Source organism: Alternaria triticimaculans (genome assembly GCF_023758025.1).
Source record: "Alternaria triticimaculans strain BMP 0046 chromosome Unknown scaffold_21, whole genome shotgun sequence".
NCBI lineage: Eukaryota > Fungi > Ascomycota > Dothideomycetes > Pleosporales > Pleosporaceae > Alternaria > Alternaria triticimaculans.
The window spans coordinates 251,051-263,641 of NW_026055978.1; the positions used below are offsets into that span (position 1 = coordinate 251,051).

General features: G+C 52.6%; 6 protein-coding genes across 6 annotated transcripts; 2 read left to right on the forward strand and 4 right to left on the reverse strand.

Moving 5' to 3' along the window:
- Positions 1 to 6: 6 nt before the first annotated feature.
- OLE1_2 (stearoyl-CoA 9-desaturase) lies at positions 7 to 1,415 on the reverse strand (the record flags this gene model as incomplete). The annotated part of the gene is made up of 2 exons (XM_049370151.1): positions 7 to 578; positions 635 to 1,415. The coding sequence occupies 2 exons, from the start codon at positions 1,413 to 1,415 to the stop codon at positions 7 to 9; spliced, it is 1,353 nt and encodes a 450-aa protein (XP_049218151.1).
- A 928-nt stretch (positions 1,416 to 2,343) lies between these two features.
- Positions 2,344 to 3,270, reverse strand: J4E78_009563 (uncharacterized protein; the record flags this gene model as incomplete). Its single annotated transcript, XM_049370152.1, has 1 exon — positions 2,344 to 3,270. One exon carries the CDS (start codon positions 3,268 to 3,270, stop codon positions 2,344 to 2,346), a length of 927 nt encoding a protein of 308 aa, XP_049218152.1.
- Positions 3,271 to 4,271: 1,001 nt separating this feature from the next.
- J4E78_009564 (uncharacterized protein) lies at positions 4,272 to 5,155 on the forward strand (the record flags this gene model as incomplete). The annotated part of the gene is made up of 2 exons (XM_049370153.1): positions 4,272 to 4,290; positions 4,344 to 5,155. The coding sequence occupies 2 exons, from the start codon at positions 4,272 to 4,274 to the stop codon at positions 5,153 to 5,155; spliced, it is 831 nt and encodes a 276-aa protein (XP_049218153.1).
- A 478-nt stretch (positions 5,156 to 5,633) lies between these two features.
- Positions 5,634 to 7,979, reverse strand: J4E78_009565 (uncharacterized protein; the record flags this gene model as incomplete). The annotated part of the gene is made up of 4 exons (XM_049370154.1): positions 5,634 to 6,422; positions 6,471 to 7,349; positions 7,398 to 7,885; positions 7,937 to 7,979. 4 exons carry the CDS (start codon positions 7,977 to 7,979, stop codon positions 5,634 to 5,636), a joined length of 2,199 nt encoding a protein of 732 aa, XP_049218154.1.
- Positions 7,980 to 8,380: 401 nt separating this feature from the next.
- Positions 8,381 to 9,446, forward strand: J4E78_009566 (uncharacterized protein; the record flags this gene model as incomplete). The annotated part of the gene is made up of 2 exons (XM_049370155.1): positions 8,381 to 8,819; positions 8,869 to 9,446. The coding sequence occupies 2 exons, from the start codon at positions 8,381 to 8,383 to the stop codon at positions 9,444 to 9,446; spliced, it is 1,017 nt and encodes a 338-aa protein (XP_049218155.1).
- Positions 9,447 to 11,496: 2,050 nt separating this feature from the next.
- On the reverse strand, positions 11,497 to 12,434 carry J4E78_009567 (uncharacterized protein; the record flags this gene model as incomplete). The annotated part of the gene is made up of 4 exons (XM_049370156.1): positions 11,497 to 11,769; positions 11,819 to 11,858; positions 11,904 to 12,013; positions 12,066 to 12,434. The coding sequence occupies 4 exons, from the start codon at positions 12,432 to 12,434 to the stop codon at positions 11,497 to 11,499; spliced, it is 792 nt and encodes a 263-aa protein (XP_049218156.1).
- Between the last annotated feature and the right edge of the window lie 157 nt (positions 12,435 to 12,591).

A 12,591-nucleotide genomic window follows, 5' to 3' on the forward strand; every position in this document is an offset into this window, starting at 1 on the left:
TATTGTTCAGGCTGCTGTGGCTGCTGTAGCTGGCGCAGCTACCCTGGTGATCTGATCACCAGCCCTGACAACACCGAGCCCTTTGGTGTCTCTGGTGTCTTTCTCACCACCTGTTTTCCAAACTTCAACTTCCTGTCCGCCTCGCAATATTCCAACACGCATTGTCGACAACAAGTTATGTGCCGCATTTGAATGCTCATATACACCACCGTTGAACACCGCAGTAGCGTCCTTCCCAATCGCACTCTTAATGAGCGTCTTGCCCCCCGGATGATCAGCGATGAACGGCGAGACGTCGTGTATCACTCCAGCAATAGCGACTAAAGCAGCACCCTTGGCTGAAGCCTGAGTCTGGAAGTCGTCCCAACTAATCACCGGCAACTGAGCGAGTGGCACACCCCAATCGAGCATCGATCGCTTCTTGTCGAGAGCTTTTTGTTGCTGCTGGAGTCTACCTTTCTCAATCTCATTCGAGCGGAAAGTCTTCAAGTCGTATGTTAGAGGAAAGACCGGGATCTTCGACATGATCCAGATGAGCCATTTAGTCGGATCGTATTGGTACCAGGCAATCGCGTTCCCTTTCAAGCATCAGTATTATCATAGCTTCCATAGCTCAAAGGAAACAGCAACTTACGGTAATCAGACGGAAACTCATGATGAAAGTTGTGGTACCCCTCACCCATTGTCACCAACGCAGTGAACACATGATCCCTCGGACTCCTCCGATCATCAAACGGCTGCTCGCCAATCCAATGCGCAAGACTATTCACACAAAACGTAGCCTGTTGTACGAAACACGCCCGTATAATCCCCGCATACACAAAGCCACCCCAATAATCGCCCCACCCCAGTCCAGCAACCACGGCAGGAAAGATCCAGGCTGTAAACAGGAGCAGTTTGCCGTAATGCTTATGTTGGAACACGACGATTGGATCGCTATCCAGATCAGAGATGTCCGTCCGCCCTTTAACTTTCGGATCGTTGTTCAACACCATCCATCCGATGTGCGAGAATAAGAGTCCGCGCATAACCGAGTAGGGATCTTTCATCGTATCCGTCCATCGGTGGTGAGCTCGGTGATTAGCGCTCCACCACCGTATGCTTCCCTGAATCGCTCCTGCTCCTGTAAACGCGAGGAATAAGCGTAGGGGAAGGCGTGCGGAATAGCATCTGTGGCTCCATAGTCTATGGTATCCGCCTGTGATGCCGAAGGCGGTTGTGGCGTAGTAGACAATACTCCATAGAAATGTCGGGAGGGTGAGAGGTGTGGAGCGGGCGAGGTAGAGACCGTAGCTTGGGATCAGGATGACGAGGGTTGTGTTGAGCCAATTTATCTTCTTGTACCAGTTCGTCCAGGTGATGGGTTGGGAGGATATGTGCGGTGCCTTTTCTGGTGGGGTGCTGGTAGCAGCCATTGTGGCGTCCTGGTAGTTGAATACCCCCACACACGAAAGCAGGTCGGAAAGACGAAATTGATGAAGCGGTTCACTACCTCGAAGTACTATAGCCAATATGTACCTCCACCCACGTTCCCATCCGGAACATACCGAATACACCAGTCGCCTGTCAGCCTAAAAAAACGCAGGGCCACCTGCGCCTTGCATGCCCAGGTGCTTGCTAGAAGAGAAAACGTGGTTCCCACGCTGTTCAGCCCCATCATCGGCAAAAACAAACGTGCGTAACGGCGAGACGGTCGTGCCAAACCCTCCGACCCGGATTCCTCGGGCGTCGTGCGCACATCTGCGTAGTGCGCGTGATTGGTTGGAGGGGGTTGGTGGTGGGTGATTGATGAAGTTTACAATGCCGGGTTTGGTTAGTGCGCATGCAGGAACCTGGCTGTTCTTCGGTGGTTTGATGACTAACCTGGTTTGGGTGAGGGATGCGAGTTTGGGAATAGGATGCGAGCGGCTTGGCGGAGACGACAGGACACCTTTCCCAATGAGAGTGGATGTGGTATTTTGTTTGTTTTCTCGTGCTTTTACGTGGGTATGCTGTTGATCAAGCTTGGTAGAGAGTTGGAAGATCTGAATCCTTCGTTCATGTAAAAGTCTTGCGAAAGCTGGTGAGCTATTTTTACTGTGCCTATGAAGCACTCCAGTAATGTACAGGTATCAGATATGTCTTCTAACATGCGCTAGTCTTTCCCATCTCGTACTGAGCTTTGAGATTGAATACATCCATGGCTTGGCTTGTCAGACCCGAATGACAGCAGAAAGTCAACGACAGTTGCAAAACTGGACATCAACGCTTTGATGTTGCGCATGTATCTGCTCCAATCTTCTTGAATCCTGCCGGTTCTCATACTCCACTTCTTTTCCCTCGGAAATATCCAGTCCACTTGACCTACTCGATGTGTCCACAAGCGCGCATGACGCTCCAGACATACTCGTCGTTCTCCTCGCTCTGAGGTTTCGCCGTCTCGAGTAAACATCTGAGAAGTCTCTTGGAGATTTTGATATTAGTCATCGGGTTTTCATCGTCATCGTCATCGTCATCGTCATCGGTGTCGTCGAGTTGATGTTTCTGGATGTATCGAAGAGTGAACAAATCGACGACGAATCGGATAGCATAGCCGGGTCCAACCGAGTTCCTCAACACCTGAGCGAATTCTGCATAGCGAGAGTCGACCGTCATCCGTAGACTGCAATGGATGATTTCCTCGCGCACGGCTTGTAGGAACTCGTCGTCTTGGTAATCCGCCGCCACGAAATACGCACCGTACAGTCGGACGAAGTGGTCTACTTCGTCTCCGTCGTCTCCGTCGTCTCTGTCTTCTGTTGCGTATTTCGGGAAAGTGTGTCCATAGAGCCACTGAACGTACATGTCAAAGTCATTGGCATTTGTATCCTCGAGATCGACACTGTTGAGGAAAGGCGGCATGACCCACTCCGCGCGACACATGGGGCAGGTACTGTTTGTACCGGACCACTCTTCCATGCAGTCTTCATGCAGGTTATTTCCACAGCTCTTACAGTAGGTGAGGGTCTTGACCATGGGATCGAGGCCTTCCTGGCAGATGACGCATTCGCCTTCGACGTCTTTTCGTTCAGGCTGGAATCGGTCCTTGAAGACTTTGGACCGCTTGCATAGCATATCTTCATGAACCGAGACTGTACGACGTTGTGGACCTACGCGGAGGCGAAGGAGTCTACCACCGAAGCTGGATATGTTAGCCTGTGGTATTAGGACAATGGCGCGGAAAGTTACTTGCAGGATAGGCTGGTGCTTCTTGGCCTTCTTGGTTGCACCGCGAGCATGGATGACTGCCATCGGGTATTACTTTGGTGATACTCTGCACACGAGTCAGTGACTATTGCGACGACTGTCGCCCAAGACGCGACTCACTTCGGATATGATTTGGTGTGTCGTGAGGTAGTGGTTGATCGAGAGAGTAAGGCCAAGTGGTAAAAAGAAATAACCAGCTCTCGCTAGCCTTTTAGACGCTTGTAAATTCATGGTGATACAGTGAAGGTGAGAGAGGCGGTACGCCGAAGGCGGAGCAAGGAGCGGTGAGGTGAGGTCTTGCCTGTCGCATTGGTGGTTAGCCCGCCGCTGCGGTTCAGGGTCAAAGAGATATAACAGCGTCTGCGCATGCTCTCGGATATCTCAAAAGCTCAAGTGCACCCCAGATGTGCATACAAGAGTAGCCACACTCGCCCTCTGCAGGACATCGTATGCGTTTTTGTTCAATGGAAAATTTGTGAGTATGTGTCCAATACCTGGAACTTGTCACATCAGATTGATACAACTCTCGACACAGTTTATAGTAGTGATGTCGCTGGCAAACACTTGGGATACTCTCACCAATCGATACATAATGCTGATCATCGGTGCGAAGAAAAATTAGACCCCCTCTAAGCTGAACAATGGACAGATCGGGTATTCGCACGGAAGGCCGGACAGTGAAGGGGTGTTTGTACCCACGGCGCTTTGCGGACATCAGGCTGATTGAATCACGAAGTGCCCCAATTTGCTGCTTGAGGTCGCAATGGCAATATCTGAGGAAGGCGCCTGGGTCACGGGACCACGCGTCGTCGTTCCTTCCCCCACAGCGAACATTGCAGCCTGACCTCACGTATGACGTGTGACGCGACGCGTACCCTTGTCTGACTTCATATCGTGCTCTCTCGTTTTCACTTCACCACTCACCTTCCACAGCAAAGCTCAGCCCAGTCAACAATCGTCCGCAGTAGTCCACCTTGACTGCTTGCTTCATCGACCGCTCATCTTCCACTCCTGTACGCAACTACTACAAGCACTGAATATCCAAGATGGGTGCCTGGGGATACTGTAAGTGACGAGCATACTTCAATCGAGCACCTCATCGACTAACACCATGCCAGGTCTCTTCCAGTCAGACCACGACTTCGAAATCGTCGAAGCTCTCGATACTGAAGCCGGTCTCTTTCCACTCATGGAAGCCGCTCAGGCCAGGGCGCGAGCTCAAGGCAAGTCTGAGGAAGAAGCAGGACGCTGCTGTGCATACAGCACCTACGCCCCCTACTGCTCTCACCCCAAACTCATCCGCAATCACCTCGACTCCGGTATCCTCGTCGACATGATCGCTACGAAGGAGGCGAAGATGCTCGCTGGTCCTGTCGGCCTAAAAGAGAAGTGGTTCGGAAACTGGGGACCGGATCCCACCTACGTCTACGTCCTACTCGGTGCTTGTGCCATGACTCTCGGATGCAAGCTCCCCGCTGCCTACATCACCATGCTCAAGAAGGTCTACACTGAAGGTGGTCTCATGCCTGCTGCGCAGGGCCAGATGAAGAAGGCGCTCTTCGGTCCGAACGGCTACAAGAACGGCGTACCTTACGACTTCAAATCCAAGAGCATCACCGAAGAGGCCAACGCTAGACCCTCTGAGCCCGCTAACGGAATGGGTTTCCAGATGATGAATGTTCCTGGCCCGGGAGGTCTCTTCAGCACTGGTATGACCGATTCATCAACTTCGCTCGTCGTCAAGGAGCTTCGTGAGCAGTTCAACAAGCCGGACTTGTGTGGTGGATGTGGTGTCAAGGCTAGAGCTGGAGGTGACGCCCTGCTATCTTGTGCCAAGTGCAAGAACCGCAAGTACTGCTCCACTGAGTGCCAGAAGAAGCACTGGAAGGTTCACAAGAAGGTCTGCGAGCTCGCCGATGTCCCATTGTAAGCTGGTGGCTTCCACACGTGAGAGGGGTTTCAAGAGAGTGTGCGATGTATGCGCAAGATGGTGCCACGGCTATGATGGCGTATTGACGGTCGCAAGATGTGACAGTCACATGGTGAAGCGGTCTGACTCTCATCTGTTGTTACATTAGTGTATGCGATATGAGACGAAATACAATCACGACTTACAAGCTACATTCTTGTAATCAAGAACGCCGCTATAGTGACTTTGGAGTATGACCATAAGCAGGCTTTTGAGGAAGCTGTATTCATAACACATTGTTATACGACAAGAAATACCACCCTCGGTGAACCCACCAGGATGCACCATGACCGATTGTCTACTCTCACCATCCCACACCAACCCCATGCTGCTCTAACAATACCCAGTAACCCACCCATCTAAACACCCACCCTCCAACAGATCACACATCTCGACCTTCCTTACGAGACCTATCCACAGCATCCCTATTCACTCCATCCTACCAAGCAAACATGCACTTATTATTCAACAGCCTCGCCCCCAACATATCATACTCATACCGACTAATCCAGCCATCATTTCCATGCCCGCTCAACCGCCCAAACACACTCCCCCCCTTCCACGCCACAACCTGCGGATCAAAGTCGCGCGGCGGGGGCCCCACAAGAATCTCTTTACCGTAGCCCGGTCGCAACTCACGGAGTCGCATCTCGAGGAACTCGCGTAGCCCGGGTGTTTTGGACGCGCCGCCAACGAGCATAATGCCGCCGAAGAAGTCGCGCAGTTTGCGGTCGTCGCCGCGGGCGCCTTGGGAGAGGGATTCGAGGATCGCGGCGTCGAGGGAGTGGATGGGGAGGATGGCGTCGCGGGCTTCGGCTAGTTTGGTCTTTTCGTGGATGGGGTCGCGGAAGAGGAGGGGGGCGCCGTCTGTGTCGCCCATGGGGGTGTCGCGGTCGGGGTTGGGCGTGTTGCTGCCTTCGGGGCCGGGTGAGCCGGCTACGGAGGAGCGGGGTGTGCCTTCGTTGTCGTTGAGGCGGCCGAGCAGGTTGAAGGGGTTTGGCTGGGGGCGTTGGGGTGTCGAGGCGGGTGCTGTGTTGTTTACGGCTTCTGACGCGCCGTTGATGGTGGGGACCACGGGTTTACCGGCTGCGGCTTCGATGATGGCGATTTGTGCTTGCGAGATAGGATCATTGGGTGAGCCGTCGTAGAGGTCGACTGAGCGTGGCACGACCTTCCTCCTGTTCTCAAGTTTTCGTGCGTTTTCAAAGATGGAAGGCTTGAAGAAACCCTGAATTCGTCAGCAAAGCCCATCTTACATAATTGTTGAGTTACTCACCATGACAGAAAGCATGGTCTCGTCATACGTCTTGAAAGTGTACTTCCGCGTGTCTTGGCCCGAAGCGCGAAGATGGAAGTCCCATGTTTGTACCGTGACCGAGCCTTCATCCATAGAGCAGAATTTCTGCTTCAGCTCCTCGGCAAGTAGGAAGTCGTATCTCCGTTTCAGGTTCATGTCGGCATACGGGAAGTGCCCGTAGAGCATCATCTTGATGAATGTTTCCGTCACATCAGCTCCGCCCATCTTGAGGTTGACACGGGACTCCTCGGCACAAAGGCCCTCGTCAACGCAACAGATCGATGTCTTCTGAGCACCGATATCGACTACGCAGGCAACACCGTAGCCAGCACCGAAAGTAGCCGAAAGCGACTCTTGCTGCAGGCAGACCTTTCCAAGGCCAAGATCCCGCATGAGAATGTCCAGTATCATCGTGACGTACTGTCGCTCGTAGAGGTCTGGTATGATGAAGACGCACTTGTAGTTGACAAGGTCTTTTAACCTGGTAATACCAAGTTGATTCCGGAAAGCCTCTTCTAGTATCTTGGAGAGATCATGGTAGATCTGATTACGGTCGCGATAGTCCTTCTCATTGAAAGTGCCGTTCCGTATAGGCCAGAACAGCTTGTATCGTGGGTTGGATCTCTCGGGTATCCGCAGCGCATCGTGCCCAGTGAAGAAGTCCGGTGCCTTCTTGGGGTCTGCAGGTAGTTCTGTCCACTCGATGCGGTTGATGTCATTGTGTTCGGAGATAATGTCTGGGGGTGATTTTCGGTTGAAGTTGATTACGAGGTCTTTCGAGTTGGGTAGCACTCGTCGCTTGTTGGAACGCATCCTCGTCCTAAGTTCGGATGACATGGCCATGTACTGGTCGGCAAACTGGTCGCAAGTTAGCACCGCCCGTGCAATCAACACTCAAATACTCACATCCTCTCCGAACCACTTCTCAGGCAGCGCATCGGCGGGCACGGCACCTTCGACCTTCATCCGCTTGGGGCTAGGCTCCCCCTCATCCTCCTCGTCCTCACTCTCCTTCCATTTGCGCGCGATGACCATAGGCACAGTCTTCGGTAGTGCGTCCGATCCAAGGCCTATCCTCAAGTTCTGGCTACCAGGATGTATCACGATGAGCTTGGAGATGTCGGTTCTTGATGCGAAGGAGACCTCGGCGTCTTCCATTATCTCGTCCGCAACCTGTGGTGTCGCTCCTTCCGTTGCCGGTACACCCAACGCGCGTGCGCGATCCTTGTCCCTGGCTTCCTGTACTATGCGCGCCCTCTCTTCATCCTTGGGGTATCGTACGGCGAGGAACTGTTCGTCGCGCTTGAGGAACTCGGTGTAGTAGTTCTTTTGGTTGATCATGCCGACCTGGGGCCATGTCGTGAGGTCCATGTTGTTGTCCGTTCGCTCCAGACCTGCAGGCTTGTTAGTTCCCATGTTTGCGCTGTGGTGTCCCGATGCCGTACCCTCTTCCCTCAATTGGGCTCTGCCCGATTTCTTTCCAACCATTTTGCTGACTTGTTCAGGTGCGTCTGGCGATTGGGAGGGTCGTGAAGTTGCGGTAGCTTTCGCAGGGTTACGTGAGCGTAGGCGGTGTCCGAATCTCGAAGGCGATCAATGCCGTCGTGTCGGCGGGATGGCTCTCGTGCGCGCACACCGATCTATGCTGGAAGAGTCGTGTGAGGGCCGTGCGATAGCGGAAGTCGACCGTGGGCGTAGTCGTCTTGGGAGAGGTTTGTTGGCGATGCCGCTCGTCTGAGTGGTGGTGAAGGCTAGCCTGAGGTTGTTCGTCGCGGTCGCGCGTCTGGTGATTGGATCGCGAAGCTACCTAGGTACGCGCACGACCCCTGGCCCTTAGAACCATCCATCACCTCCACCGGCTCGTCATCATTCCCACAACACTCGCGGTAATGGAGGCCATCGCTGAGAAGCACGCGGGCTTCATCTCTCGCCTGACGAAGCTTCTCGATCTCTTCGTCACGATGCGCTACATATCTCCATCTGATATCATTCGCCCACCTCACTCTTCCGAGACCGTCGCAACTTCTATTTTCGAGAAGATAGGCCTGGATTCCGAGGTCATTCAGTTGATAAGGTCAATCCCTGCAATGCGCAGCGACATTGTCGAAGCGTGGCAGTGGTTCGGCGTCGAATTGATTCCCCGTTCAAAAGCGGTAACATACTTCGCCGACACCGGTGACACAGACTTCGTTGAGGATTTGCGGTGGGGTGAAAGGGTCAAACAAGATGAAGATACCAAGCTACTGCCGCCTCATATGCTGAGGTTGACAAGTGGTGATATGTATAGCGGTCACTACGGTACTGACTTGATCTATGATACACAGGACCGTATGTCAATTGTTTGCAAGCAAGTAGATTGAACGTTCACCGAATACAGAAACGATAATTGAGTGGTCTTCAGTTGGACCTGACCGCAACGAATGGGAGAAAGCACCTAGACGACCAGCTGAGACCGTGCTTGATGAGATTATTGCAAAGTTTCAAAGCTTGGAATGGGTTCCGTATTACGATCCCCGAGAGGACGACGATCCTTCCCATCCACCCGCGCGCAAGATCTTGGAGGATCCCATTATCATGCAGAATCTTTTTCCGGGAGGCATTCGTCTTCCAACTGACACAACTGCCGCGATCCAGCATTTGAGGCAGCAGCACGGCCCAGATGGTGCTGACTGGTTGCGACGGTATATTAATCGAGTAAGAGTGTGGCAAAAGATCTACCTCGATTGTGGATGGGGCTCGGGTGCGTTTGACGGCGAAGCCTTCGAACTGAAGAGAGCAGAATACATTGAAGCTTTAGAAGAGCTCGATGATCTGGAGTCGGAGGCACGCAATCGCCCGTTGCGTATTTCTATGGGCGCACAACAGGTAGTTGGAGAAGATACTCCCACATTGGAACAAGTCACTTCACGACTTGATCACTTCCTTGTGCAAGCTGCTGGAGAGCTCGCTGTTTGAAGTCGCTACAGCCATCGCCGAGCCTATGTCAGTCTATTTCAGTTGTAAATCATGAAGTATTCATATAATCAAGTATTCATTTCCCTGTGATACATCTCTATATGTTTCAGAGGGCCGTTACACCACCACTTCATGCAAGAAAATTCTGAACAGGTCTGCAGACTACCCTCAGATAGAGTAAGTGAACTAGAAAGACTTCTTGGTAATGCAAGGTCCATAGGGTTCAGTTTCTCCCTATGTTGACATACCGTCATGACTATGTACATATCGTGTCATTCGTGAAAAGGTCTTACACATCCCATCGTAACACCATGACACATGTTATCCAGAACTTCCATTTCTTACAGTAACATGCCGTTATCCAAGAGGAGTAGCTACGACTCCCTAGATAAGCCAGGTAGCAGCCAGTACGCCGAAGAACAAGGCAATGAACGAGGCCCTATTGTCTCCAGCCTGACCCTTCTTAGTCTCAGTGGCCGCAGCGTGTGTGGTCTCTGAAGCATGAGTAGTATCCGAGACATGGTCAGAGGCATGGCGGGTAACCGTAGAGTAGACAGTCCTCGTGGACTCTTCATCCCTTGCGTTCAGCGTGGGGAAGATGCCGGGGGTGTAGCTGATAGCGGTACCGTTCGCGAAAGGTGGAGCATGATGACCACCTGACGGTAAACGCGCCATCGAAGACGTCGAAGCAGCCGTAGATGTGGAATCCAACGCAGACGAGGAAGCCGCCGAAGACGCGGAAGCTGACCAAGACGTGGAAACCACCGAAGACGAGCTACTAACAGTATGGCTAGGGAACAATCCAACCGATCTGCTCTTGCTAAATGATGGCGGACCGACGGACGACACTATCGATGGTACCTCAGTGCGAGACGCCGACGACGATCCGCCCGAGACATGGGAGGATTTGACATCGGTAGGGAGGATCGCGGTGAAAGACCAAGTGATGGACGGGGGAGGAAGCAACGAAGACGTAGAGCTGGGAATGACCTTGATGACTGATCTAGTGATGGTAACTTGGACGGTTGACTGGATGATCACGGTCGTGGTAGGCTCCTCTGCGGGAGGACCTCCAACGTCCGAAGTGGCCGAGACGGGTTTGTGGGGGAGAGGCTGCACTGAAGGAGCAGCTCCGACATCCGAGGTAGGAGCGGGAGCGGGAGCAACGCTAGAGGTCAGGCTCTGGTCTGCCGTCACAGTGGTTGTCCTGGTGGTAGTGACGGTGACGATAGACGGGCCTTCGGTATTCTCGGGACAAAGATAGGTGAGGGTAGTCTCATAGCCACGTAGCAGTACGGCGTCTGTGCAGAGCTTTGGGAGCTCAGCGCAGTGGTCGTCACGTGCAGCTACAGCATGAGCGAGAACGTGGTTGATAGCGGGACTCCATTGGGCAGACTCCGCGGCAGCGCCTGCTGGGTATGAGTTAGCAAGAGTGGAACAGCGGGCAAGCGCGCTGGTTGGAGACTGTTTACCGGCAACTGCGACCATGGTGAGTGCGCGTACAGTGTTCATCTTGGAGGGTGAACGTTTGTATCGGAAGGAGCGACTGGGGTTGAAGTGGGTAGAGGGAAGTAGCGAGTGTGAGTAGCGAAAAGAATGTGGAATGGATCAAATACTTCAACGAGCGTGGTGAGGTGAGTGGAAGCTGATGATTGCAAAAGAGGTAAATGTTTTGTTGTTATGAGAGCGATTGCGGTCAACGGCACTAGCTCCATTGGCCCTTGAGCAGCCAATAGCGTCGAGGGCAATTACTGAGACGAGTGAATGGGAGATTGATGTGCGTTTGCGCTCGCGCGCTTGCTCTGCTCTCCACTGTTGCTGGTAACATCGTGCAAGTGACGTCATTTCCGAGCCGATTTCGCTTTATAGGTAAGTTTACAGCTAGAGGCTGTTTGGGGTGGTGAATGAACGGATACGGTGAGTGAACAGAACGTTTTGGTCTAGGATCAGAAAGCTAAGTCCGAAGCCAGGCAACCACCCACTATCAGCACTGGTAGAATATAGATCGTTCTGTGGCAACGAAGCTTCTCCGTTCTGTAAAGAGGTCTCCTCAGTCCCCGTATAGCTCCATTAAGTGGTTCAGCATCTTCCGCTGTAATTCGAGGAGCTGCTCTTTCGATACCTTACCGCCCGCCGGTGTCGGCTGCGAGTCGGTGACTTCTGTCGGGTCGTAGCTAGAGCCAACTACCAGATGTGGCTTTACACCAAAGAATGGAACACCCAAGACTTTGAGTGATGATGTTTGTGAGTCGACCATAGCTTTAGAAGCTCGGTATACCTTGGCGTCATATTGGTCCAATTCCTCTTTCTCACGCTCTGGTGTCTGTGCCGCGTCAGTAATCATCCATCAGCATAAGTGTACTTGAACGTACACGAAGCGCGGGTGTATTTTCCAAGAGACCTGGTAAAGATCTGCGAACGTTAGTCACATGTCATGACAAACGGCTTGTGACGTACAGCGCAGCTCGATGAGTCCGTTCGTTCTCCCGCTTGAACTTGTGTTCATCAATCAGATTCTTGCGTCCAGCCTCCCAAGACTTGACATTTGACTCTTGATCTTTCATCAACTGACCATTTCGTGAGCATTATACGTGGGCTCATAAGAGACGTATGCCTTACCTTGCGAACCGCAGGAGCAAAGTCTGGGTTCTGGGAAGCTATCTTGCTCACACAGCGGAGACCTTGTTTCCATTCTGTGATGGTAGAAGGATCGATGAACGGAGAAGAAACTCTGCCTTGTGGTTTGGGAGGTGGCTGTCGATGTTGAGGAGGCGCGCGGCCAGCCAAACGAGGGTCAGCAGATTGTTGATACGGAGCACTTTGCTGATTTAGGTATGCCTGTTGGGGCTCCGGGTACCCCTGGTGACTTTGGTAGGGCTCGTATGGCTGTTGTTGATCTTGAACTGGCTGAGCTTCTGGTTTGGGCAGGTTCGCAAGCGTGGCCAAAATCTGTGCCAGATCCAGGTTCTGACTGACGTTTTCCGCCATGTCTGCGACAACAGCGTGACTGCACTATTTGGTGGTGTTAAGGAGACTCTCCAATGCTAAGATGTCGGAAGAGTGGTGTGAATTGAAGGCGGGCACGTTGGATCATGGCGTGTGATTGCGCTCAGATCAAGGACATTGCAAGGAAAGAAGCAATCTT